The sequence below is a fragment of the Nelumbo nucifera genome, chromosome 1, assembly GCF_055504915.1.
Source record: "Nelumbo nucifera cultivar China Antique chromosome 1, China Antique-T2T, whole genome shotgun sequence".
In the NCBI taxonomy this organism is placed as follows: Eukaryota; Viridiplantae; Streptophyta; class Magnoliopsida; order Proteales; family Nelumbonaceae; genus Nelumbo; species Nelumbo nucifera.
Window position 1 is genome coordinate 72,146,248 of NC_142649.1, and position 25,208 is coordinate 72,171,455.

At 38.4% G+C, this 25,208-nt stretch overlaps 2 protein-coding genes across 2 annotated transcripts; both read right to left on the minus strand.

Annotated features, from left to right (window-relative positions):
- Nucleotides 1-1,767: 1,767 nt before the first annotated feature.
- LOC104604843 (microtubule-associated protein TORTIFOLIA1) lies at nt 1,768-23,613 on the minus strand. Its single transcript, XM_010269394.3, has 6 exons — nt 22,608-23,613; nt 21,876-22,067; nt 19,140-19,245; nt 18,327-19,030; nt 17,366-18,247; nt 1,768-2,120 (listed from the first exon to the last, which is right to left on the minus strand). The coding sequence occupies exons 1-6, from the start codon at nt 23,325-23,327 to the stop codon at nt 1,923-1,925; spliced, it is 2,802 nt and encodes a 933-aa protein (XP_010267696.1). The 5' UTR covers nt 23,328-23,613; the 3' UTR covers nt 1,768-1,922.
- Nucleotides 12,589-14,222, minus strand: LOC148803415 (uncharacterized). Its single transcript, XM_088903342.1, has 2 exons — nt 13,016-14,222; nt 12,589-12,725 (listed from the first exon to the last, which is right to left on the minus strand). Exons 1-2 carry the CDS (start codon nt 14,088-14,090, stop codon nt 12,688-12,690), a joined length of 1,113 nt encoding a protein of 370 aa, XP_088759468.1. The 5' UTR covers nt 14,091-14,222; the 3' UTR covers nt 12,589-12,687.
- Nucleotides 23,614-25,208: the final 1,595 nt, after the last annotated feature.

Sequence of the window (25,208 nt, forward strand, 5' to 3'; positions counted from 1 at the left end):
ACCTTGTCAAATTCTTCGTCATCCTATTAGTAGCGTTTGAAAATCATTTCATGATCTGTTATCCTCATCGTGGTTTAATCTCCCATGATCGATTCTCATCGACCAGCGTTTAGAATATGTGACGTTTATTCCTGTTATATATATATATATATATATGATCAGTAACAAAACTTTATTGATGATGTGGGGATTTGTGAAATTTAGATAAATAGGGGGAGGTAAAATGTCTTAACTCCCTACCAACAGAATACAATGAAAGAAAGTTAAAAATTAGCCCAAAAAGATAGACTCCCTATTCACCCCCTGCTTGGCCAGTCCATCTGCAAATGAGTTAGCAGTCTTTTTCATCCAGCTGTATTGTGTTTCAATGTCCCTATTTGGCCAAATGATTTTTTTTTCTTTGTTATAGCTCCACAAACCACTATCCTCTTCCTTCAGTCAACTAATCACTACCTTCAAGTCACCTTCCAGGACCAAATGTTTTATATTTAGTTCTCTTTCTCTTTGTATTCCTTCCAGAGCTGCAAGGATCTTAGCCCTAAGAGAGTCTCCTCCAATGGGGCCTCATAACAAAGTAATAAAACTTCATTCGTCACTCCTGAATACTCCCCCAATCCCAGAAGGCCCTGAATTCCTCAAACTACCGTCATCGAAATTCAGTTTTATAAATCCAAAGGGAGGAGGGGACCAAGAGGAACTAAGAGTCCTCTTACACAAAGTAGAGGTAGCTGGTTCTTTCCAATTTCTTAATAAGTCAGCCATAGGAAAGTCTGAGAACAACTCCATAGATTTTAGCCAGTGGATAGCCCTTAGAAGTATTAGGTCTCTATAGATCTTCCAGGGTTCTTTTATTGTTTGAGAAAATTCGTTTCTTTTTTCCCACAGGGACCAACACATAGCTGCCCTAATGCTCCTCCACATAATCTTCCCTCTCTTCTTAGGCCATTTGAAAAACATAGGAGAGAATAGACTTTGGACACTTTCGGGGGGATTCCAAAAACACCCAAAGAGGGAGAGAACCCACTCTCGTACAGTTTTAGTAACCTTACAAGAAGCCATAAGGTGGTAACCAATTTTTCCATCATTCTTACATAGACTATACCTATTAGGAAGTAAACAAAAATTGGGTCTCTTTTTTTTGAAGTAAATCAATTGTGTTAATTTTTTCCATAAAAAATTTTCAACAAAAACTACCAACCCGAGGAAGAATGGGTTTGTTCTAAATTTCTTTAACCAAGGAGGACAACCCAATTCTTGTTATTGATTTATGAGATCGCATGTCTTGTCTTACTCTTAACATATGCAGTTAGTAATGTTATCTTACAACGAGAATCAGCTTGAGCACTCTATTTTATAAAACATTAGCACACCAAATATAGTAACTATTTCTGAATTTTCAGATCAGCAGCTATGCATTCTCTTTTTGTGCTGTTTTGTCCTCCCCACCCTTTAGAGTTTAGATGTCCAAGAGTGATGGGGTTGCAGGCAAGGTTCAAAATATTGATATGCCCGATATGCCGGTATGGGTATATCAAGCGAATCGATAGTGTTTCGAGCCTTTTTTTTAACTTTTTTTGCAACCGGTTCAGGGGGCCAGTTTAGGTATCCTCTACCCACTGAACCGGTCAGATGTATCGGCCGATATGTGTCGATACTTTGAACCTTAGTTGCAGGGTTTGTCATGAGACTAAGAAGTCATTGCTAGTTTTTTTTTAATGGTTGTTTGGTGCTTTTGGTTTGCACGAATCTTCATATTTTCGATGGTTATTTGGTGAAAATCCTTTTCATTTCTTGTCTCACTCTTATTAAAATTATGTATGAAACACATGAAGTGAATCCAAATTTACAAGTAATGATATAGACATAATAGCAACCAAAAAAAATACAAGCACCAAGCTGAGAGACCACTCAGCTGCAGAACTCTATTTGTCAAGCTGTTGCAAATCAATTCCCCAAGCGGATGCTAACTGCAACATTAGCCGGTCAGGTGTGGAGCCTTCCCAGTCCTCAGATGAGTCGATTGCTGAAGAGGCCTCATGCAAACTTTGCAAAAGTTCTCTCTTGACTTCCATTGGAATGCCCAAGCTATCAGCTCCGTTTTCAATCACCAGATCCGCCAACTTCAAAAATTCAAAGGTGACAGGAAGTTGATTAGAGCTGGATTAGTTATGAAATATGGAAATATGAAAATTATGCAAGTTATGAAATATGAAATTATGGCTAAGATTCAAAATTTCGATTGGGTATGCCCCATATTGGACGCACCATATCATATCAGGTAACCAGTATGCCTTCTTTACACCTTTTCCAAAATCTGGCATTTTTAAATGTTAAATAACATTTAAACTGGCCCCTGGTCAAAATATGAAGTCTTGAAACACCCAATACATATGTTCGTGCATATCGGGTGTATCAATACTTCAAAGCAGAGCATATGGCCGGCCATCAATATATGCATGGCCTATGCTGTAGCAATAAACAAATAAATGTAAGGAAAAGCTATATTATGCTCCTAAAAGATATTCATCAGAAAGTAATAAGAAGCCAGTTTGGATCTTCAATTCCACAAGCCAAAAGCTAGAAAGAAAAAGCTGCTATATTTTCACTATTGTCTGTTATAACAGGAAGGTTTCATTAAGAAAGTATGGTCATTCATAATGGATTGAAGACTGCAAATAAAAAAGCATTCACCATATTTCAGTTACTTGCTAGGTATGTTCTACATTTCAATATTCATAGATGAAGCCCTCAAGCAAAATCCTATAAATTAAGCACAAGATAATAAATTGAGATTACCTTTGGTTCAAGGTGGCACTACTACAGAGACAGTAGCCTCAAACATGTAAATGCACAAGGATGTTGGTTTGTCTTCTGTTTTTCAACAACCAAAAAAAAAGTAGAATAAAGAGTATGGGTTCCTATAACCCTAAAAAAGTAGACTTAGGCAGTTTCAGTAGGGCAACAACACCATACAAATAGGACAAGATAAACCAATTGTTTACTCTAGAATATCAGGTCCAAAATGGAACTTGAAACACCTGTATAGTGAAATTGTTTGACAAGGTTGGTGGACCTAGGCATCCATCTGATTGAGTATTTGCCTTGATTGTCCCTAATGAAATGTCTCAGATTCCATGGACGATCCACACTGTCTCACAATTACCCAATGACACCAGGAAATCCCCGTCCACTTCAACAAGCATAAAGCCAAGTGGATATATTTGGCATATCTTTCTTTTCACTCAAGGAAAATATATCGGTGTATATATATGGTATTCGGGTAGTTCCTTTTTCCCCCTTAACCTGTTTGGGACTCTAATTGTTTATATAGTATTCTCCAGCATTTCAGTTCTTAAGAGTGTAATATGGCAAAACTCTGGAAGCTAAGGTGTAAAACTGTGGTACAAGGATGCTTACAACCTTTGCAACAGCCAACACTCGAGATGAAGTCTGACAGTGTTACCATTTATCAGGATATCTCAAAACTAAGGAATCTCACTGTTCTAAAACTTGGCACAACTCTTTTTTTTTTGATGAATAAACTTGGCACAACTCTTAGCATCACATACTCCAAGTTTAAGTCAGAAAAAATTATTAGCAATTAGAATTCCTAGGCAAAGTCTAATGGACAAGTAAGATCTACCAGTGCAACAATTTGATTCCTGAAGTTCCTTTCTGATCTTTAATAATCTATTTTATTATTGCAATGGAGTCCCCAAGCCATGATTGCTAGAGGTTATGTGCCAGACACTTGTTCCCACCTGAACTGTTGGCAGCCATTTCACACACTGGGGTAACAATGGCCCTAAAAGTAGGCAGGTGCAACTAATGCATCTAAAGACATTGTACACCAAAAAAGGACAGCAACAAATGTGACTGTCTTGTGTTGACAGCAAAGATCACAGTATTGATAAGATACACCCCATATTGGGTGTTTTTTTTTATTTATTTTTTGATCAATAACAATAAGCTTTATTAATGAAGAAGTTTTGTGATACTTTAATTACAAAGGGGGAGGTAAACTGTCTTGACAACCCCCACAACAAAAAGAAAAAAAAGAAAGAAACTAAAAATTAGCCCAAAATGGAGATTCCCTAAATGCCTCTTGCTTGGCTAACCCATCAGCAATTGCGTTAGCACTTCTCTTCACCCAGCTATACTTCACCTCAATATCCCTAGTCAGCCATTAAAATTTTTTCTTTTCATTGTTGAAGCTCCACAAACCACTGTTATCTCCCTTCAGCCACCTAATCACCACCTCCGAGTCCCCTTCAAGGACCAAGCATATGATGTTTAATTCTCTTGCTCTTTGGATCCCTTCCAGAACTGCAAAAATCTCAGCCCTAAGAGAGTCACCTTCTCCAATTGGGCCTGAGAACATGGCAGTAATAACCCCATCCTCATCCCTGAACACTCCCCCAATCCCAGAAGGTCCTAGATTCCTTAAGCTACTACCATCAAAATTCAGTTTTATGAATCAAGAGGGAGGAGGGGATCAAGAGGGCCTAGGAGTCCTCTTACATTGGGCAGAGGTAGCTATCTCTTCCAATTTCTCAATAAGTCAGCCATAGAATAATCTGAGAACAACTCCATAGATTTCAGCCAGTGAGCTACCCTTGAGTGTATCGGTTCTAATAAGTTTTCTGTGGTTCTTTCCTTGTCTGAAAAGATTCGTGAGTTTCTCTCTTCCCATACGGACTAACATACTTCTGCTCTAATGCTTCTCCACATAATCTTCCCTCTTTTCTTAGGCCATCTAAAGAACAAAGGAGAGAACAAACTTTGCACACTCACAGGGGGGATTCCAAGTACATCCAAAAAGGGAAAAAGCCCACTCCCAAACAATTTTAATAACTGGACAAGTAACCATAAGGTGGTAACCCGTTTCCCCATCAACTTTGCAAAGAGTACACCTATTGGGAAGTAAACAAGAATTGGGTCTCTTTCTCTGAAACAAGCCATTTGTCTTAATTCTTTCCAGGAAAGTTTCCCAATAAAAACTACCAACCCGAGGAGGAATGGGCTTGCTCCAAATCTCTTTAATAGGGAAGGACAACCCAAGAGTAACAATAAGTTGAAAAAAAACAAGGCACAAGAGAAAGAACCAAAGGAGGAAGGGGTCCAAAATCTGGTGTCTTCCTTATTAGAGTCCAAGAAAACATTTTCAAGGATGGCTAATAAAGACGAAATACAACCCAAGTTTGTATCCCTAATTGCCCTTCTTAGGCCCATGTTCCACCCAAAACCATAAGTAGATTCTGAAGGAACTAAGAAAGAGGAGATGGGTTCATTTTTCAAAGGTAAGTCCCCAACCCAAGGTTGCTCCCAAAACTTTATTTGATTACCCGAGTTCAAACCATACCTGATCCAAGGGGAGAAAATTGAAAGCAGATCATTAATGGCTTTCCAAGGAGAAGCAGCTGTAGCACTTGCCATAATTCCAGGATTCCAGCCGCCGTCTTCCAGCCCATGTATGCTAGCCACTATCTTGTTCCACAATTTGTCCCTTTCAAGCGGAAACCTCCACAACCATTTCCCCAACAATGCCATGTTTCTTTTCTTGATATTCCCAATCCCAAGACCTCCTAGTTTCTTACCTCTAGTTACCACCTCCCAACTCACCCTATGATCTTTCTTCTCCTCTCTTCGCTCCCACAAAAAATCCCTCATTAACTTTTCCACAGTGTTAGAAACCTTTGTGGGAATTTTAAACACTGACAGGAAGTAAATAAGAAGGTTAGCTAAGGTAAACCTAATCAAAGTGACTCTCCCCCCTAAGGAAAGATGATTTTTCCTCCAAGAAGCAAGCCTTTTCTCAAATCTCTCCAATACTGGGTTCCAAAAACTTTCCTTTTTGGGATTATCTCCTAAGGGGAGGCCTAAGTAACTGAAAGGCCAATCCGAGATTGCACAGCCTAACACATCTGCATATTCACTTACTTCCCTCTCCTCCAAATTCGCTCCCACCATACAACTCTTATCAAAGTTCACCTTGAGATTAGACATCTGCTCAAAGAGTTGTATTGCCAATTTTAAATTCCCGATCCAAATTTATGTCCCCACCTTCACAGAACAGGATTGTGTCATATGCAAACTACAAGTGTGTAAGTGGTAATTCCTCCCCTCCTACTCTCCATCCTTTTATTAAGTTCCTTAAGTCAGCTCTATGAATCAGTCTCCCTAGGACATCTGCAATCAAAGTGAATAGAAAGGGAGAAAGTGGATCTCCTTGTCTTGTTCCTCTCCAGGCAGGAAAGAAGTCCATCACAGTTCCATTCACCAAGATAGAATAGTTGCAACTCCTAACACAACCCCAGATCCATTTATACCATCTGTCTCCAAAGCCAAAACTTCTCAACACCTCCACCAGGAAGGACCAATCAACTAGGTCATAAGCCTTCTCTAAGTCTAATTTGCAGATCACTCCATCTTGGATTTCCTAAAGCTCTCCAGACTCTCATTTGCAATCAATATTTGATCCGTGATCTGCCTTCCCTTCACAAAAGCTCCTTGGTTGGGTGCAATAATGGTAGGAAGAACTTTCTTTATCCTTAGAGACAACACTTTTGGAATTATTTTGTACGGACTATTTACCAAGCTAATAGGTCTAAAACCCCTTGGTTGTGAAGCCTCTTTCTTCTTTGGGACCAAAGCAATAAATGTGGAGTTCAAACCTGGATTAATTATTCCCTTTCTGTGAAACTCCTCAAAAACTGACACAAGATCCTACTTCACAATATCCCAACAATCCTGATAAAATGCCATTATGAAGCCATCTGGGCCTGGAGCTTGTCTTATTCATTGAGAACACTACTTCCTTTATCTCCTCCAAATCAAAATTCTTCTCTAACCACTTTTTGTTCTCTACACTAAGAGTAGGCCATTCCAAACCCTCTCATTTAAAGGCCTTCTAAAAGTAGATTTAAAATGATTTACAAAGGCCTATGCTATTTCTTCCGGTTGGGATATGACTGCACCTTCAACCTCCAATTTTGAGATGAAGTTCTTTATTCTCTTACCATTTGCCACAGAATGGAAAAACCTAGTGTTTCTGTCTCCCTCCTTTAACCATTTACACCTGGATTTCTGTCTCCAGCTTATTTCCTTCTTAAACAAGTGATCCTCCATCTACCTCTTCAAACTCCATCTACTTTCCCTGTCTTCCTCTCCAAAAGATCCCCTTTCTTCCTTCAAATCCAATTACTCTATCTGCTCCAACAAGATCTGCTTTCTTTCCTCCAATCTTCCAAACTCCAAATGGTTCCACTCCTTTATCTGGGATTTTAGGAATTGAAGCTTCTTGTGAAATCTTATACCCTCCCATTCTACTGACGAATTAAATTGCTCCCACCATTTCTGATTTTCTCAATAAAGCCCGGATGGATCAACCACATATTCTCAAACCTGAAGGGGGCAGGTCCATCACCTCTCATATCCTCCTTACACATCACTAGACCTATTCACGGGCTGGGCTTCGGGCCTGACTTACACTTTGTCGGGCTTAGGCTTCGGGTCGGGCCCCATTCAAATTTTGGTAAAAGCCAAGCCCGAGCTCGACCCATGAACAGGTCTACACATCACTATAGGCTAGTGGTCTGAAGTGAGTCTAGGGAGTGCCCTAGATGTTAGATTACCCAATATGGGGGGCAGGTCCATCACCCCATATTGGGTGTATGAGTGTATCAGATTGTATCTTTGGGTACTGATATGCTAAATACAAGGGGTTTTGGGATTTGACCACTTTTAGGGGGTAGCAAGGTGTAAGACCGACCCCCCCTGTCAAATTTTGAAAAGAAAAAAGCTAAAAATAAAAGAGGAGCATGTCATTTGAAACACCCGATATGCAAGTTTGGGTGTTTCAAATAGGCTATCAGTAACATCAATCACTGATTTTATTAAAGCAATGGACGAATGAGTCCAACATTCCAAAGAGACTAGAATGAAGGCCTAGTAAAAGCACCAATAGGCAAACATATACAAGCATCAAAATACATTATGGGCTCACAGATACGACCCCAAGTTTGCCGCCCCCAAGCTAGTTCTTCTATACTCAACACTGTTCTTGCTAGAGGGTCAATAAGGCTATTGGCAGATTCAGAAGCCCACCTGAATGAGCAGTTCATGTTGGTCACCTGGTTGCCAAAGTCTCATTGCCTCATCAAGTGTCCAAGGAGCCAGGGGCCTTATGTCCTTGAGGATAGCCTTTTGCTTATCAATCCCTTGAGGATAGCCATCAAACACTACTTGGCAGTCTCCTTTGACAATCAGGCAATAAGTCAGTTGTAACCCCTATTGGAGGGCAAACAATTCAGGCCTCCAGGAAGCTCCTTTACCTACTGTACTTGAATAGTTAAGTATAATAATTCCTGTCTGATTTCTAAAAACACCACCAATCCCTGAAGAGCTTGTGTTAACAGCACAGCTCCCATAAAAGCTTGGCTTTAAGTCTTCCCAACTCCACTGTTGACATGTTGTCCATGTTCGCATTACCTACTGTCTTCTATGGGAGTAGCTAGCCACTGAGGACCATCCTCTCAATAGAGTCCATACAGATCCCTTCCCTCGAGCTGCTCAATCATCATACGACATGTCATCCTTGCCATGCTGAGGTCAGCAATGGTATTTCTTGCTCTTAAGTGTCAAAAATCCTTTTCTTTTCACACCGAACACTTTTGCAATCTATTCTATATATTACAAGTTATGTTTTTAACATAGTCTAGTTGTATTGTACTGCAAAAGATACTTGTAAGGTGCAAATGCATGAAAGTTATAGAAGCAACACATTGCTAATAGTTGGAAACAAGAGATATATTGTAAATCCTGTACCATGTCTGCTATGAGGAGTTTCAGTCCCTAATCTTGATTAGGGGTGACATTTCTAGCCTGGTCTGTCTGGCCAACAAATTTCTGGGCCTGGGCTTTGGATAGAATAAAAGTTCTAACCAAGCCTGTCCTATATATTAGGCCGGTGGTCCATGACCACTCCTAATCTTCATGTCACTTCCCTTGTAAAATTTCCATCATGTAAAGAGAAGAGAACAAATTTGTCTGACTCTTACATAGATATTGTGTTTTATCTTTTATATTTTTGATAGGTTTAATTACTTTTTGTTTTATCTTTTATTTCTTTTGTTAGGTTTAATTACTTTTTGTTTTATCTTTTATTTCTTTTGTTAGGTTTAATTACTTTTTGTTTTATCTTTTATTATTTTTAATGAGTTGTGTCTCATTTTTATAAACCATTTGAAAAATATCTAATGCTTCAAGTAAACATAGATATCTGCATAATTAATAAATAATAACTACTAGACAATTAATCAAGTGTCATTGAAGATGGATGATTTAACTGTAATAATTAGTTCATAACTATTGCTCATCATAGAAGAAAGTAGAAGATCAAGACTGCAATCAGCCTTGAACCCTAATAGATTTTAGGTTAAGAAAAGTAGAAGAAAAGTGAGAGGAAGGAGAAAAGAGAGAAGAGGAACAGGAGAACACAAAGGTTTGAAAGAAGGGACAGATTCTAACACATCTGCCGCCGCCACTCTCTTAGTATTTATAAGTTATGTTCAATACATAGAGAAAAGGACAGATCTGCCCTTAGTACTTATATGACAAATAAAGTAAATAAAAACTGAAATAAATAACAACTGAAATAACAAACTGACCCCAACTGACACTACCATGACTGAAACAAATAATTACACATATTGCCCTACGAACACAGTGGGGATCACTGCTGTGGGGCCCACATCAGTGTTCTCTACACTCCCCCTCAAGTTGGGAGTAGATATTTATCATTCCCAACTTGGATATGTCTGCCTCTTAACTTCTTCCTTGGTACAGCCTTGGTGAGGATATCCGCGAGCTGTGTATTATATGCGATATACGAGAGACACTTCTTGTGATGAGACCCTCTCTCGCACAAAATGTCGATCAACTTCAATATGTTTAGTTCTGTCATGCTGCACTGGGTTGTGGGCTATATTAATAGCTGCCTGATTATCACAATACAACATCAAGGGCTTCTCATAGTCAATACCCAACTCTTCAAGTAGTGATCTCAGCCATAGGATTTCAGCCACTCTGTTAGCCATTGACCTGTATTCCGCTTCAGCACTAGAGTGGGAAACAACACTCTGCTTCTTACTCCTCCAAGAGGCAAGGTTACCTCCCACAAGGGCACAATATCCAGAAGTAGACCTCCTGTCATCAACACTCCCAGCCCAATCGGCATCTGTATAGACCTCCACCTTCATGTGATTATTGTTCTTAATCAGTATACCTCTACCCGGGCATCTCTTCAAGTATGCTGATATTCTCTCTGCTGCAAGGAGATGAGAAGTTCTAGGGGAATGCATGTACTGGCTGACAACACTAACTGCATAACTGATATCTGGCCGAGTGAGGCAGAGATATAGGAGCTTTCCAACCAACCGTTGGAAACATAACTTTGTCTTCAAGAGGCTCCCCGCCCTTTGCACTAATCTTGTGATTCTGTTCAATGTGTGTATCAGCAGGCTTAACACCTAACTTTCTAGTTTCCGCCAACAGATCTAGAACATATTTTCTCTGAGAGATAAAGATCCCCTTGTTTAGATCTAGCAACCTCAATACCAAAAAATACCGTAGTGTACCAAGATCTTTCACCTCAAACTTTTGATGAAGGAGCTGTTTGAGGGACTCAATCTCACCACTATCATTTCTTGTCACTACAATATCATCCACATACAGTAAGCAGGGTCAGAGAGGAGTCCACCCTCTTAATGAACAGTGTATGATCTGACTGGGTCTGTACATAACCGAACTTTCCAAGGGCTAATCTGAATCTATCAAACCAGGCTCTAGGTGACTGCTTCAAACCATACAATGCCTTGTTTAGTCGGCAAACCTTCTTACCTGTCTCTATATCATAGAATCCAGGAGACAACTGCATGTAGACCTCTTCCTGTAAGTCTCCATTCAGAAAAGCATTTTTAACATCAATCTGGAACAAGGGCCAAGAATGATTTGCTGCAAGGGATAACAAAACTCGAATGGTGGTCATCTTGGCTACTGGGGCAAAGGTCTCCAAGTAGTCTATACCATAAGTCTGGGTGAACCCCTTTGCAACCAGTCGGGCTTTGTACCTTTCAATGGAGCCATCAACATTATGTTTCACAGTGAATACTCATCTACATCCAACCGATTTCTTTCCTTTGGGTAGGTCAACCAGTGCCCAAGTATTATTTTTCAACAGGGCATCCATTTCGACTTGCATTGCATCTTTCCACTCTGGATCTGATAAGGCTTCTTGCACTGTTCTTGGAATAGGGACATTGGCAATGGAAGTGAGATAAGACCGGTAAGAGGGGGATAGGTGATCATAGGATAAAAACCGTGAAATGCAGTGAGTTGTAAATGTGGTGCAATGTTGTTTCCCTTTGTGGATGGCAATAGGGAGATCAAGGTCATCCACAGGAGGGGAAGTGGCAACAGTGGAAGGTGTCTCAGTGGGCTCTGGGATTGTAATACCTGGATCTGGAGCCGCATAAAGAACTGGAGCTGGCCTGGACTACCGATGACTAGGATCAACCTGCCTACATCACCTGTGATAAACTCTCAACTCCTGATCCCTCTGACCACCCTCACCACTACAGCCTCCATCACCCAGTGGAATAGGTAAAGGAACAGCCCCACTCCCACTACGCTCCCCCTGAGGAAAGAGACTCAAAATCCCACTCTCACTGCTCTCCCCCTGAGGAGAAACCCTAGGATAATAGGGTGTCTCCTCAAAGAAGGTGACATCCATGGAGACAAACCTTTTCCCTGAAACAGGATCATAGCAGCAATAACCCTTTTGAGTTTGTGCATAACCGAGGAAAATGCATTTGGAGGCCTTAGGTTCAAACTTAGAATGATGGGGCCCGAGAAGCTGAACGAAACAGGTACAACCAAAGGTTTTAAGGGGAACGGTGAACAACTCCTCGTCTGGGTATAGAAGGGAAAAATGGGTTTTCATATCAAGAATCCGAGAAGGAACCCAATTAATGAGATATACTGCCGTGAGGATAGCATCACCCCAGAAGCGAATAGGTACATTGGAGGTAAACATAATGCTTCTAGCCACCTCCAAGATGTGCCTATTCTTCCTTTCGGCAGCCCCGTTTTGCTGCGGTGTATGAGGGCAAGTGCTCTGGTGAATAACTCCATGGCTAAGGAAGTAGGAGGTCAATGGCTTAGCAAAGTATTCCTTTGCATTATCAGATCTAAGCAGTGAGAATCATCTGATGGAAGTTTTGGGTTAGAGCATGAACCTCATCCCGAGAACGCATAAGATAGATCCAAGAAAACCGGGTATGGTCATCAACAAACAACAGAAAATATCTGTACCCACCCATAGAAGAGATGTGATATGGCCCCCAAACATCAGCATGCACAATATCAAAAGAATAATTACTCATTTTATTACTCAAAGAATAAGAAGTTCTACAATGTTTGGCAAACTCACAACTCTCACACCTCAAATTTGACAACTCAACAGACTCAAATAAAGCAGGAAACAGACTCTTCAAGGACCGGAAAGACAAATGACCTAATCGATTATGCCAAAGCATAACCGGACTCACAAACTGATAAACAAAGGACTTCTTATCCACTGGCTCTTCCCGACAAGAACTCTCTCCAAGCAGATAGATTCCATTCGTCTCACGGCCAGTCCCAATCACCTTCCTCGTCTCCAAGTCCTGAAAAACACATCGGTCAGGGAAAAAGGTTACTGAACAGTTCATATGTTTGGTAATACTACTGACTGAAAGCAGGTTAGTATCAAGCTTAGGAACATGCAAGACAGAAGATAAAGAGATAGTATCCGATAACTTGATGTCACCCTTGCCCGAAATGGGAACAAGAGAGCCATCAGCAATGGATACTCTATCTCTGCCGGAGGACAAGTGATAAGTAGTGAACAATGATGGCAAGCTAGTCATATGGTCGGATGCACCTGAATCTATTACCCAACAGTGTTCAGTATTACCTGGAGCTGAAGCATGGTAAGCTAAGGCTTGAGTATCTGAATGTGCAAATGCAGATGTGGCAGGAGCTGATGGTGACTGAGATGGCTGAGTTGAACTCCCAACTTCCTTTTCCAACTGTATGAGGGCAGCCCGAACCGCGGCTAAGGTCTCTAGGGATGTGCCTTTCGTGCTTGATGAGGATGTTGAATCAGTGTTCACAGCCACATGAGCATTACCCTTCTTATTTCTTAGTTTTGCTGGGACCAAATGAGGATGTAGCTTCCAACAAGTATCTTTTGTGTGCTTGGGTTTCTTGCAATGTTCACATACCAGGTCCCGTTTATCTTCCTTCTTCCTGTCCCTTTCTGGATCACTCCCTGATTTAGGTTTAACAGCTGTCAGGGCTGGGGAAGGGGCCTGAGGTTGCATCATGACTTTCCTCCTGGTCTCTTCACTATGCACCAGGGAGTATGCTTGAGAGAGGGTCACACTATCTCTGGTCAGTATCTGTTGCCGCACAATGTCATATTCTGAATTCAGGCCAGCCAGGAACTTAAACACCCTATTTGTCTCGACTTGCTTTCTATGAGTTTGTGCATCTTTGGGACTCTCCCACTCAAGGGTCTCTAGATGGTCAATCTCATGCCACAAGGATTTCAAGGTAGAGAAGTAGACAGAAACTGGCTTCTCTCCTTGTTTAAGACTGTTCATCTCACACTTCAGTTCATAGGCTCTAGCAACATTAAGGGGTTGGGAATAGGTTTCTTTCACAACATCCCATATCTCCTTGGTTGTCTTTGCCCACAAATAATTTCGGCTGATATGTGGCTGCATAGAATTACACAGCCATGCCATAACCAAATAGTTCTCTTGAACCCACTTGGTGTACATTGGGTCCTCCTTGGAAGGTTCTTTCACATCTCCTAAGAGGTAACCCAGTTTTCCCCTTCCCCCAATAGCCATCATGGCTGATTGGGCCCATTCCAAGTAATTTGACCTATCAAATCTCACAGTTGTAATCTGAAATCCAGTTTCAGATACACTACCATAACTGCTGTTCTCAAAACTACTTTCTCCCTGATTTTTAAACTCCATCTTTGGTCAAGAATCAGTAGCTACAAACTGTTAGAGTCACTACACCAGAAAACAACACTTGGGCAGTCGATCACAATAGAAAACAGTATAGAATCAATGCAGGTCTGATCTGAAGCCAATCTGTAATCACGGTATATGCATGAACTAGTGCAGGTCTGATCTGAAACCAATCGGCAATCACAGTATATGCATGAAACCAGTACAAATCTGATATGAAATCAATCGGCAATCACAGTACCAAGCAGTCCGTACAAGTTTTTATCCCCTAGAAGAGCTCGAAGCCAAAAGTAGGTCTGAAACCAGCTTAGAGAGCAACCTGAAATGCTGGAGTAGAATTAGGGTTTTAATCGTAGGTCTGAAATAAGTGCTCAGCCGCACTTTCCAAGCAGTCCGTACAGTTAGGACCTGTCGTAGGGTCAATGTGAAACCCTAAAACTGATCACCTCTGGGAGAAAACCCTAAAACAATCACTTTCCAAGAAGATAAAGAGGGTTCGGCCCAACAGTCAAACCCTAGATTAGAGAGAAAAACCCTAAAGCAGTTCGGCCTCTCCTTCTAGATAGGTCCAACCTATCTCGACTGATAGCAATCTCTGGAAACTAAATAAAAACTTACTCAAAGAATTCTGTTCGCTGCCTTCCAGGGTTGCCTGAACCCTAGCCTTCGCTGCTTCTTCCTGATTACCAACACTCTGCAAGCCGTAGCAAGTCCTCAACAGCTGCGAAACTCTCCTGGTAATCTCCAAGAATCAACCGACGAATGCTTCATAAGCTTCCAGCCCTAGCTGGTTCTCATGTGGTCGGCTGGACTAGACACACATGAGAAGCCCTAGATAGTCTCTGATACCGAGTAGAAGATCAAGACTGCAATCAGCCTTGAACCCTAATAGATTTTAGGTTAAGAAAAGTAGAAGAAAAGTGAGGAAGGAGAAAAGAGAGAAGAGGAACAGGAGAACACAAAGGTTTGAAAGAAGGGACAAATTCTAACACATCTGCCGCCGCCACTCTCTTAGTATTTATAGGTTATGTTCAGTACATAGAGAAAAAGACAGATCTGCCCTTAGTACTTATATGACAAATAAAGTAAATAAAAACTGAAATAACAAACTGACACTACCATGACTGAAACAAATAATTACACATACTGTCCTACAAACACAGTGGGGACCACTGCTGTGGGGCCCACATCAGTGTTCTCTACAAAGAATAAATATATGCATTCTTTTAAATACCAACTAAATGAGTTGTCAATTCAAAACTATTACTGAAACCAACCAGTTAAAATTTTAAAATTATAAACATTGATTCTCCTGCCAAGATCTGTAACTCAAGTTTTGGCTGGGTTATAAAGACAGAAAATGGGATATGTGATGGCAGATATCCTAACAAAATAAGGAGCTGATCGATCCACTTTATTTTGGGCAATGATGTAATCTGTAGTAGTAAAAAGGGATGAGAAATTAAAAAGTGTGAGCGAGCTATATTGTGATGAGTTTACTGGGCTACAAAGTGTAGCAAACATTGTATTTAACTCAAACATTAATAAATGAATTTATTTTGCTGATAAAAAAAGTTAAAATTATAAACTGGACTTTTAGTTTTCTATAAACCCTTCTAAAATCATAGCTCAGCATCAATATGATATATTATAAGTATGTATAAACATCCAGAAAGAGTATGTTTATACTTATGAATAATAAAAAAAGATTTCAGGTCATTGAATCATATCCAAGGATTAAAATATCGACACGATATGCCCGATACAGGGCGTATCGTATCAGTATCCATAAGAACGGATACAAGATACACTACAACTGGTATGATACACGTTCAGTCGTGCGTATCAACACCGTATCCATGTGTATCGGTGTGTACCGCACCGTATTGGCCAGTACAGACCGATACGACTCGATACACGCAGATACATGCGCACATCTATTATCTTGTCTAAAAAGTGATGCTACGAGGATTCGAACTCAAGCCTCAGCGCACACATGCAACTATGCGCTAAGACTCTAAGCCACTATGCTAGCATTCAATTTGTGATACTAATTGAACTAAAATACATTTTATTAACTTTATCATTAATATGAACCTAAACAAATACAAAATACTATATGTTTATGTTCAATAATTCTAACTTAAAATAAATAAATAATATTAAAAATTACTACTTTATAAACATTAATAAATTAAACAATCTACCAAATTTAGGTTTATATCAAAAATTGTTTTTTACTTCCAATAAATTTATACAAATAAAAATATTAATAATAGATAATTATTTTAGTACTTAAATTTCATAAATTTGTACATTATATGTATCTTCAAATTCTATATATTTGTTAATAAATTATTCATTGATATTTTAATTTAGACTAAAAATAACATATTTATTATTTACAAAAATAAAAAAATTGTTTACAAAATATTTAAGGATATAATATTAAATTGAATTTATCAAATCCAATAATTTAAATTTATATAAAAAATGATTTGTTATTTCAGAAAAAAACTATAGGAAATAAAAATGTTAATAATGGAATTGTTACTTTAATAATTAAAAATTATGAATTTCATATAATATGTATCTTAGAAATTTTAATAATTTTGATATACTTTTAGTTAAGATTAAAAGTAAAAATATGATAATAAATATGTACCTTAGAAAAATTATAAATTTCATATGATGGTAATTTTGATATTATCAAACATTTCAAAATTTAATATTTAATTGACCTTTTTGTTAATGTTGAAAAGTAAAAATATAAAATAATTGTTATAGTAATTAAAATATAATAATTGCATATGTTTTGTATCTTGGACTTGTAGAAATTAACATAATAATGGTGTTTTGTGCATGTTTTACTTTGTAAAAACTATATAATATGAGTACTGAACTCTTGATTGTTGGATTATCAACAAAATTGTAAGATATTTATGTATCTTGTTATATTAGTAATATGTTTCTTTATGTATTTATGCTTTATTTGTGGTTATTTTGACGTTTAAAATTAGTGTAATTGATGTATTTACAAAATTTGATGCATTTTCATAACGTATCCATGTATTTTCATATCTTTTGTCCATATCCATGCGTCTCCAAAGCATATCCGTATCCGTATCTCTATCCAAACTGTCCGATATGATACCCGATACCAATACTTTGATCCTTGATCATATCACAATGATCATTAAACCATGTGAGCATAAGTGAAAAAATAAACAAACTTGAAACAAATTATTGGAGAAATTGAATATATTTGATATCCATACCTGTTGGACCCAGGACAAACCAATATCAAACAAGTTCTGCTCCAGTAAAAACTGTCCTACAGCATGAAGAACCTCACTTGCTGTCTCATTAGAGACTTGATCCAGTACCGGACCTGATCTATCCATCAGCTTCACAAGCAAAAGATCATCTCCTGTAGATAGAACTTCAGCATATGCTGAATCAATATCACCTACATTAACTGCATCCATAACATTGCTCCAAGAAGCCCAGATTGGGTCCTGGTCCTGCTCCATAATCTCATTGCCCAAAGCTTCAGCAGTTAATTCAGGAATAGCAACTCTTGCAGCAGCTCGTGATGTTTCATTATCTTCCCCAGCCACTCGAATTGCTTCCAGAGTAGCCTCATCTTTTGATGCTTGCCAGACACTTCTTGCAGAAGGCCCCTCACCAAGCCTAACAGATCCTTGCCCCTTATTCCAAGCTCTTGTGTTGCCAACCTGATCACTGTTATGTTCTTCTCTAGATGACCTATCATCACCACCTAGAGCTCTTCTAGAACTGATATGCCCATTTCCTGAAGAAACATATGCACAAGAATCCCAAGCATCAAACACATCAGATCTCCAAGGTGGATCCCTTCCCCTCACTCCTGAAACACCACAATCAGATGAAAGGTACCTCTCTGCAAATGGAATCCATCCATTGCCACCCCTGCCCAACTTGCTACTAGAGTAATCAGAGAGACCATTATACTTGCCAACCAACCTAGCAGAGGATCCTTCATAACCCACCATAAAAGTACTACCTTTCCTGCCTGATGACACCGTCAGATCCCGTGCCATGTCTTCAACAATTCTCTCAAGACCCCTCACTCTATTCTCTAAAGTAATCATGCTGTCATGGGACCCGCCCATGAAGTCCTGCAATATGGAAATATTTTAGTGAATATTGAAAACCAGTTCAAAAAAGCATTTCTCAAACAGAAGTTACTCAACCAACCTGTAACATGTCCATGAGATGAGTTTGTTGCCTCTCTAGTTGTGTCAACTGTCTTTGGATAGCTAACCAGTTTCCTTTGTTATTTATGAAAGGACCTTCAGAATGGTCATCAGTTCCAGGGGAAGTCAAATGGGCACTGGAATTGTCCTTTTGACTAATGTCAGTACTATCATCAGCATTACAACCTCTTGCTTTCAAGTCTTTTCCCCTCATTACTCTTTGTTCAGTCCATTTATCCCGTGCAGCATCATCAAAGTTTTGTTGTTTATCAGACATACCAACAGTTCCTCTCCCCATGTTTTGGTATTTAACACTGCCAGATCCATGAATATCACCAGAATCAATGTTACCATGGTGATTTGACCTGCCTCTAGAATCTTTATCATTTGGGTCTGATTCTTCCTCATCTTGTGAGTTGGAAGAATTAGGACATTTACGGGGAACAACCACTTCCACAGGCAAATCACCTGAGCCCCTTGCTTCATGTTTCTGGAAGAATTCCGGGTTCAACTCTTTGTCAGTTAATGCAGGTGCTTTCTTCTTCAGTATTCCAACTGTTTTGTCAGAGATACTACCCTTGACTTTGGAAAGAGAATCAAAAGAAGGGGAAGAGCAATTAGAAGTCTCCCTTGATGAAGGTTCCACCATTCTCTCACCAGGATTTGTCTTGTCTGCCAACTCAACTAGTTCTGAACTTTTGCCATCTGGAGTATTAACAAAATAAATTAATAAATCAAAGAGAGAAAGATGGAAAGTGAAAGGAGAAAAATTGAAGAAGTTTCTTTGAGAAGACAATTTAATTTCTATATTTACCATGAGATCTAGCTTTCAGTTCGTCCTGAATTCCATCACCTCCTTTTCCTGCAATCTTCTTCCACAGCTGCAGTGCCTCTGTCATGCTATCTCTAACAGGTTTCACCTGAAGACCAAACTAACAATTGTAATTTTGTTTCAAAACTGGGTAAATGAGATATTCTACATATATTGCCTAACCAGGAATTTTTAATTTTATATCTACTCCAGTTAATTAACATTCACTGGAAGTTAAGGGGGACTCATTATGCTTAAGATACTGTGTTTTATAAACTATCACTTGCTTATCAGAAAATATAAATTACTAACATAAAGATGGAAAGAAGCCATTCTCCCTGTATATAATAGCTATTACGTAGCTGTAAGCAAGGATATTTTTTCGGTCAAGATTGATGTAATCAATTGACTTTAATCATCTTCCTTCAGGTTGATCAGTGTACATTTTTCAACCATCCAAATAAGTAAATTTTGTTTTATAAACTATCACTTGCTTATCAGAAAATATAGATTACTAACATAAAGATGGAAAGAAGCCATTCTCCTTGTATCTGATAGCTATTACTTGTAGCTGTAAGCAAGGATACTTTTTTGGCCAAGATTGACATAATCAGTTGACTTTAATCATCTTCCTTCAGGTTGATCAGTGTACATTTTTCAACAATCCAAATAACTGAATAAGTAAATTGGATTTGAACATTAAGAAAAACAAGCCTGACCAATTTTTCCTCAAGAGATTACTTTCTTAGGAGCCATCAAATGTTGAGTCTATATGTTAGCACCTATGACTAAGAGCTTTAGCCCATCTTCCAATCCAAACAACACTAAGAGAAGAGTTTATCTCCCCAGTCCATGTGAACTATCCTAGTCATAGTTGTCAAGGTGCCTAGGCAATACGAATTTTATAAAACAAAGAACTAAAATTTGGCTAGGTCCCTAGTTTTATATACCATTCAGCATGCACAAACTATTAATTGAAAGAATATCAACTCTCGTTATTAATACATTAAATTTCCTTTGAAAACATGGCAAATCATCATATCTAAAAGATAAAAGTATAACAAATATATTATATTCAGTATTTTCAAAAATAATATTAATATAATAAGTATTTAATAGAAGAAATTCATATCAATTAACAACTAAAGAAGGCTCTAAATAAAAATTTAAAATAGAAAGTAAAAGAGGAAAAGAACAAGGGTGGAGCTACTGTTTTATTTGATTTGAGAGAGAGAGAGAGAACAAAAAAAAGAGTCCTCTTTATATTTCTATTATTTTCTTCTTTTTCTCTTCTCAAAACCTTTATTTATTTTTTATAAGTAAGAGGAATTTCAATAGTATTGGAAACTACATATACAAATTTACATTCTATTTTACCTCTTCTCAGAACCTTTGATCTTTTAAAATCAATAGTAAAACATTAATCCATTCTATTATATATATGAAATGTATTAGCACACATATTAGTAAGATTTAGTAATATGAATGATATTCTAATAAGGTACCCACCTTGTCATTTTTGTCACCTAGGTGGACGCCTAATCACCTAAACAGGCGCTTTGTCACTATGAGTCAAGACATTTACACTAGGTTCTGGGGCGGACCTGTTGTTGTATTCTTTCTTTCTTTTTCACATCTTGGCAACTACTAATATCCTGATGTGCGCACTGGGTATCCTCATCCATTCTATTTAAAAATATTAAAATGTAAAGTTTTACCATAAAAAATGAAAAAAAAAAGGGCTGAATGCAGCCACTAAAGGAGGTCGTCCAATTCTGTAGGTTGATTACTTTTGATTGATAAGACTGAAGATGAGTTAAATGCAGAGCTAGAACAATTGAGAGGTGCTTTGGAATCAAAAGGTTTCAAGACAAGTCAGATAAGAGTCTAAGACAAAATACATTTCTTGCAATTTTGATAAAAACATTAGTAATAGTTGTAGTGCAAATGTGCAATAAAGATTGATGATCAGTAGATACCCCAAACAACTAATAGTACCTTGGATCAATCATCTACAATGAAGAAGAAACTAAAGAGTATGCTACCCATAAAATTATAGCATTATAGTTGAAGCAAGAGGTGGTGCATTCTGTGTGCTGTATGACCAACAGGTACCAATGAAATTAAGCATAAAACTCTATAAACAGTTTAAGACCAGCATTGCTATAATGGGACAGAGTGTTGGACAATTAAGAAACAACATGTTCAGAAAATGAGTTTAGCTGAAATGAGGATGCTGAGATGGACAATTGGCAAGATTACAAGGCACAGAATCAGAAATGAGCACACTAGAGAGGTCTTAAGAGTAGACACAATTAGTGGCAAGCCGACAGTACAAGGGAAAGTTGACTGAGATGATTTGGTCATGTATATAGATGACCAGTGACTATACTAGTGAGGAGAGAATTCATACAATTATAAGGCTCTATAACAGAAAATGTTAAAACAATGATTTAAAGGAATATAATTTGACAAATAACATGACTCTTGATAGAGCAAAATGGTAGAACAGGATCATATAGCCCACCCCAAATAGTTGGGATTAAGGCTGAATTAACTTGAGTTGAGTTGATTAAGCTAAATACATTTTTATAATAAGATCACCAGAACTTATAAGCTAAGTACATTTTTATAAGTGTAATATATCTTAATAGTGGAAATGTTGAACAAAACAGAAGTGTTTCAATTGCGTAATGTAATCATCATAGCTAATCAAGTACAATAGCTTGATTAGAGTACCTTGTCAAAGCGACATGCTTCAAGTAATGCTATTGTAGAAGTGGTCCCGTCTGCAACCAATTGGCTTGAGTGAGATGCCAAGGCAGTCAATGTATCAGCTCCAGCCTTACGTGTTGCCCAGTCTGCACTCTCAAGGCACTCATTAATGCTTTGAAGCATTACTGGCAAGCTTTGAGGTGCGATTGCTCCCACCTGCAAAACATATTAAAGGATATCAGAAATGGGCACTCTGTTTCCTTGATATGCTTTAGCCATCTCATTGTGCATTTCATTGGATTTAATCATTCCTCTGTTATATAATTGCAGTTACCACTGGAAGTACCTTAGATTTAACTGTTATCAACCACCCTTTGGTGCATACAAGATAATACAAGCCATATGTATATATAAAAATCGTTATATCGGCAAAAACAAAATGGAAAAAAAAAATACAGAAAAGTAATCAATCATGGAGGGTACAGAGACTTCTACTTGGTTTATCCAAATACATCTCACCAGTGATTCTCTTATAACAGGAATCTGCTTGCAAGTCTTGTTGTCTTCTACCTATAATGTCTAAGTTTATTCGATCAAGTTCTAGTCTTGTGAAAACAAGAATTTGCTTAGCAGATGCTAAAAAGGTCAAAGTCAATTCACCAAACAATATTCTACTATCAATCTTAGAAACTGGATCACCCAAAAATGAGAATTGATGATTCACGATACTTAATAACTAACATATTTCAACCAAACCTGAGATATACTTGCCACAACAGGCAAGAGCGCGGCCTTAGCGAGGAAGTTCTGACTGTTGAGATACTTGCAGATCCTGGGGCAGAGCTTCTGGAATGCGCCAATAGGTGGGTCTCCAGCACACTCCACCATCCTGGCCATACACATTGCTGACCCAGCCTGGAGCGTCTTGTTCTGCTCGCCCATTGCTTCAAACAAAGGCTTAACGAACAATGACACGACTGGCCCAAGATTCCCACTATCACCATCGCCTCGAAGGTATTGCGACGATAGCACCCCGATGGCATCACGACAAGAGTCCCGAACGGCAGAATCGGAGTCTTTGAGCCTCTTAACGATGTGGGCAATGATTTTAGTGAGATGGGTCGATGCGGACTCGGTGTGAGAAGTGCAGAGGAAAGCCAGAAGGCGTAGTGCTTCCCTCTTGACAGCGGATTTGGGATCATTAGAAGCATCGTAAAGGCAATTGAGGAGCATTGAGACGCCATCAGGAGATAGGGTTTGGATAATCTTTTCAAGTTCTTCTACAGCTAACTGTTGGGTGTCTCGGTCGGAGAGCTTGGAGAGAGAGTTGAGAATTCGCTGCTTGAGTTCAATCATGGCGAAATGGGAGGAAAGAGAGGAGGGAGATCTCGAAGTTGATGAAGGTGATGATGCAGATGTTGTCGAGAGGTTTGGAGGTTTAGAGGGTTTTAACTGTTTGGAAGCCTGTGAGCTCATGTTTGCAGCTTGAGAGAGCGAAGGAGAACAAATATGGTTTCTGCGTTTATGTTGGCACTAGCCACTAGGGAGAGAGAGCAAACGTCGGGGTTTATGCTGCTGAGAGTAGAGAGGAAGAAGGGGAGGTAGTGTAGAATGTAGATTATTGAAAGTTACTGAGGGGAAAGAACATGAAAGACAATGAAAGCAACTACGAGATTTGACCATCCCAGCGAGAGAGGAAGAAGGTGCAGAAGAAGAGAAGAACAACTAAGGTTTTAGAAGCTAAACCCATTTTCAAATGTTTGATGTTTGATTAGAGCTGCAATTAAGAGTAACAGAGACTACTTGTCTATTAGGCAATTAGGCTTGAGACTGTAGAAGAAAAACGGCTCGGGTCCCAAACAGTCAAAGAGATCAATTCACACCAGTAAACAGTGAGTGGGGTTATATATCTCTCTCCTTTCTCTCTAATGAGCAGAGGGTTGAGTCTATTGAAGCAAGACGAATCCCGCCCAGTCAAATGAACGCCACAGTTTGCTGATGTAACATTCATTTGGTTTATCCATAAAAAAAACATTTGGTTTATTCAACAAAAAATAATATTTTTTATGATTTTTTTTTTAATTTTTAAAGTATGATCTTGTGATCCTTTGTTGTCTCTATTTGTGGTGTCTTTTTTTGGTTTATATGGTGTCTGGTATCCGAGGGGATCCGAGGGAAATAGTTAGTATGCTTTTGGTTGGAGTTGATTTATCACAATCATTTTTTTTCAATAATAAATGGTTTTTATCAAATGTTTCAGAGAATTGTACCGATCATTGATCTGAAAAATGGGGTGGTTCATGAGTCAAAAGGTTAAATTGGGTTCGAGCCAGAGGTCAAATCGTAAAATTAATGTATTAAAAATATATAATTATATTTTTATAACATATATTTTAGTTTCAAATTTTATATTAAAATTTATATTTGAAGCAAAAAAAAAGTGTTTTTTAGCAAAAATAATGGGGCAAGGCACTTTTTTGCTCATTGGGTGTAACATATAGACCTTGAAAAATTGCCCAAATAAAAAAAAAAATCACCTCAATTGAACATCTAAACGCAAAATTATAACTTTTAGAAGTTTGTATTTATGTGGCCAATTTTCTAAAATTGGGATCGGGTCATCAGTTTTTTGGTTCAACTGTTTCGGTCACTGATTTTGGTTGGTTTTTTATCCAATGTGACCCAGGGCTATGGTTCAACTGATCCAGTTGGCCGATCCGAAATGGAATTCTAGACACTGGGTTTTATGGTTTGGGGAATAATTGATTTTTCTAAACAATGTGTTTGATAGAAATAATACTGGTGAGAGACGACCTAAAGTAAAAATACTCAATACAATATTATTGGAGAATTCAGTTGATGTATCATAATTTTATTGGTAAGACCTATTCCTCAAAATCAATTAGGCTGTTAATGGGGGAGTCTTGAACAGATCTCCTCACACCAATCTCACAATGTGTTTCAGCCACATATCAGGAATATCTCCAGTACTTTTTTTCGTTATTCATGGGGAGATGTCCAATACACGGTGGGATGAGGCTATGAAATTGGAGTGGGATTCCCCCACAGAGTGTGCCCCACAGCTCATCTCAATTGTCTATTAGAAACATTTTCCCACAAGTACAGGAGATGTTCCCAATGCTTACTGAGATGAATATAAGTACAAACTGCAATCAATTATTAATAGAAACAAAATCATAGACCCAAAACTGTTCTAATTATTAATCAAGATAATCTGATCTAATTCGATTAGACCCAATTATACTGATATGTATTATTTTTTTCTTGAAGCCATACTGATATGTATAATTATCTTTGTTAATAACTTAAAACTTCATTTTTAATAATATAAGCTTA

Bases quoted from the DNA above. Each gene is read 5' to 3' on its own strand.
- LOC148803415 (XM_088903342.1), bottom strand. From the start codon at position 14,090: ATGGAGTTTAAAAATCAGGGAGAAAGTAGTTTTGAGAACAGCAGTTAT. The intron at 12,726-13,015 runs GTAATACTGAAC...TGTGTTTTTCAG, and splicing joins TTACCATGCTTCAGCTCCAG to GACTTGGAGACGAGGAAGGT.
- LOC104604843 (XM_010269394.3), bottom strand. From the start codon at position 23,327: ATGAGCTCACAGGCTTCCAAACAGTTAAAACCCTCTAAACCTCCAAAC. The intron at 19,031-19,139 runs GTAAATATAGAA...TTAATACTCCAG, and splicing joins ACTGAAAGCTAGATCTCATG to ATGGCAAAAGTTCAGAACTA. The intron at 2,121-17,365 runs GTATGGATATCA...GAATTTTTGAAG, and splicing joins GTTTGTCCTGGGTCCAACAG to TTGGCGGATCTGGTGATTGA.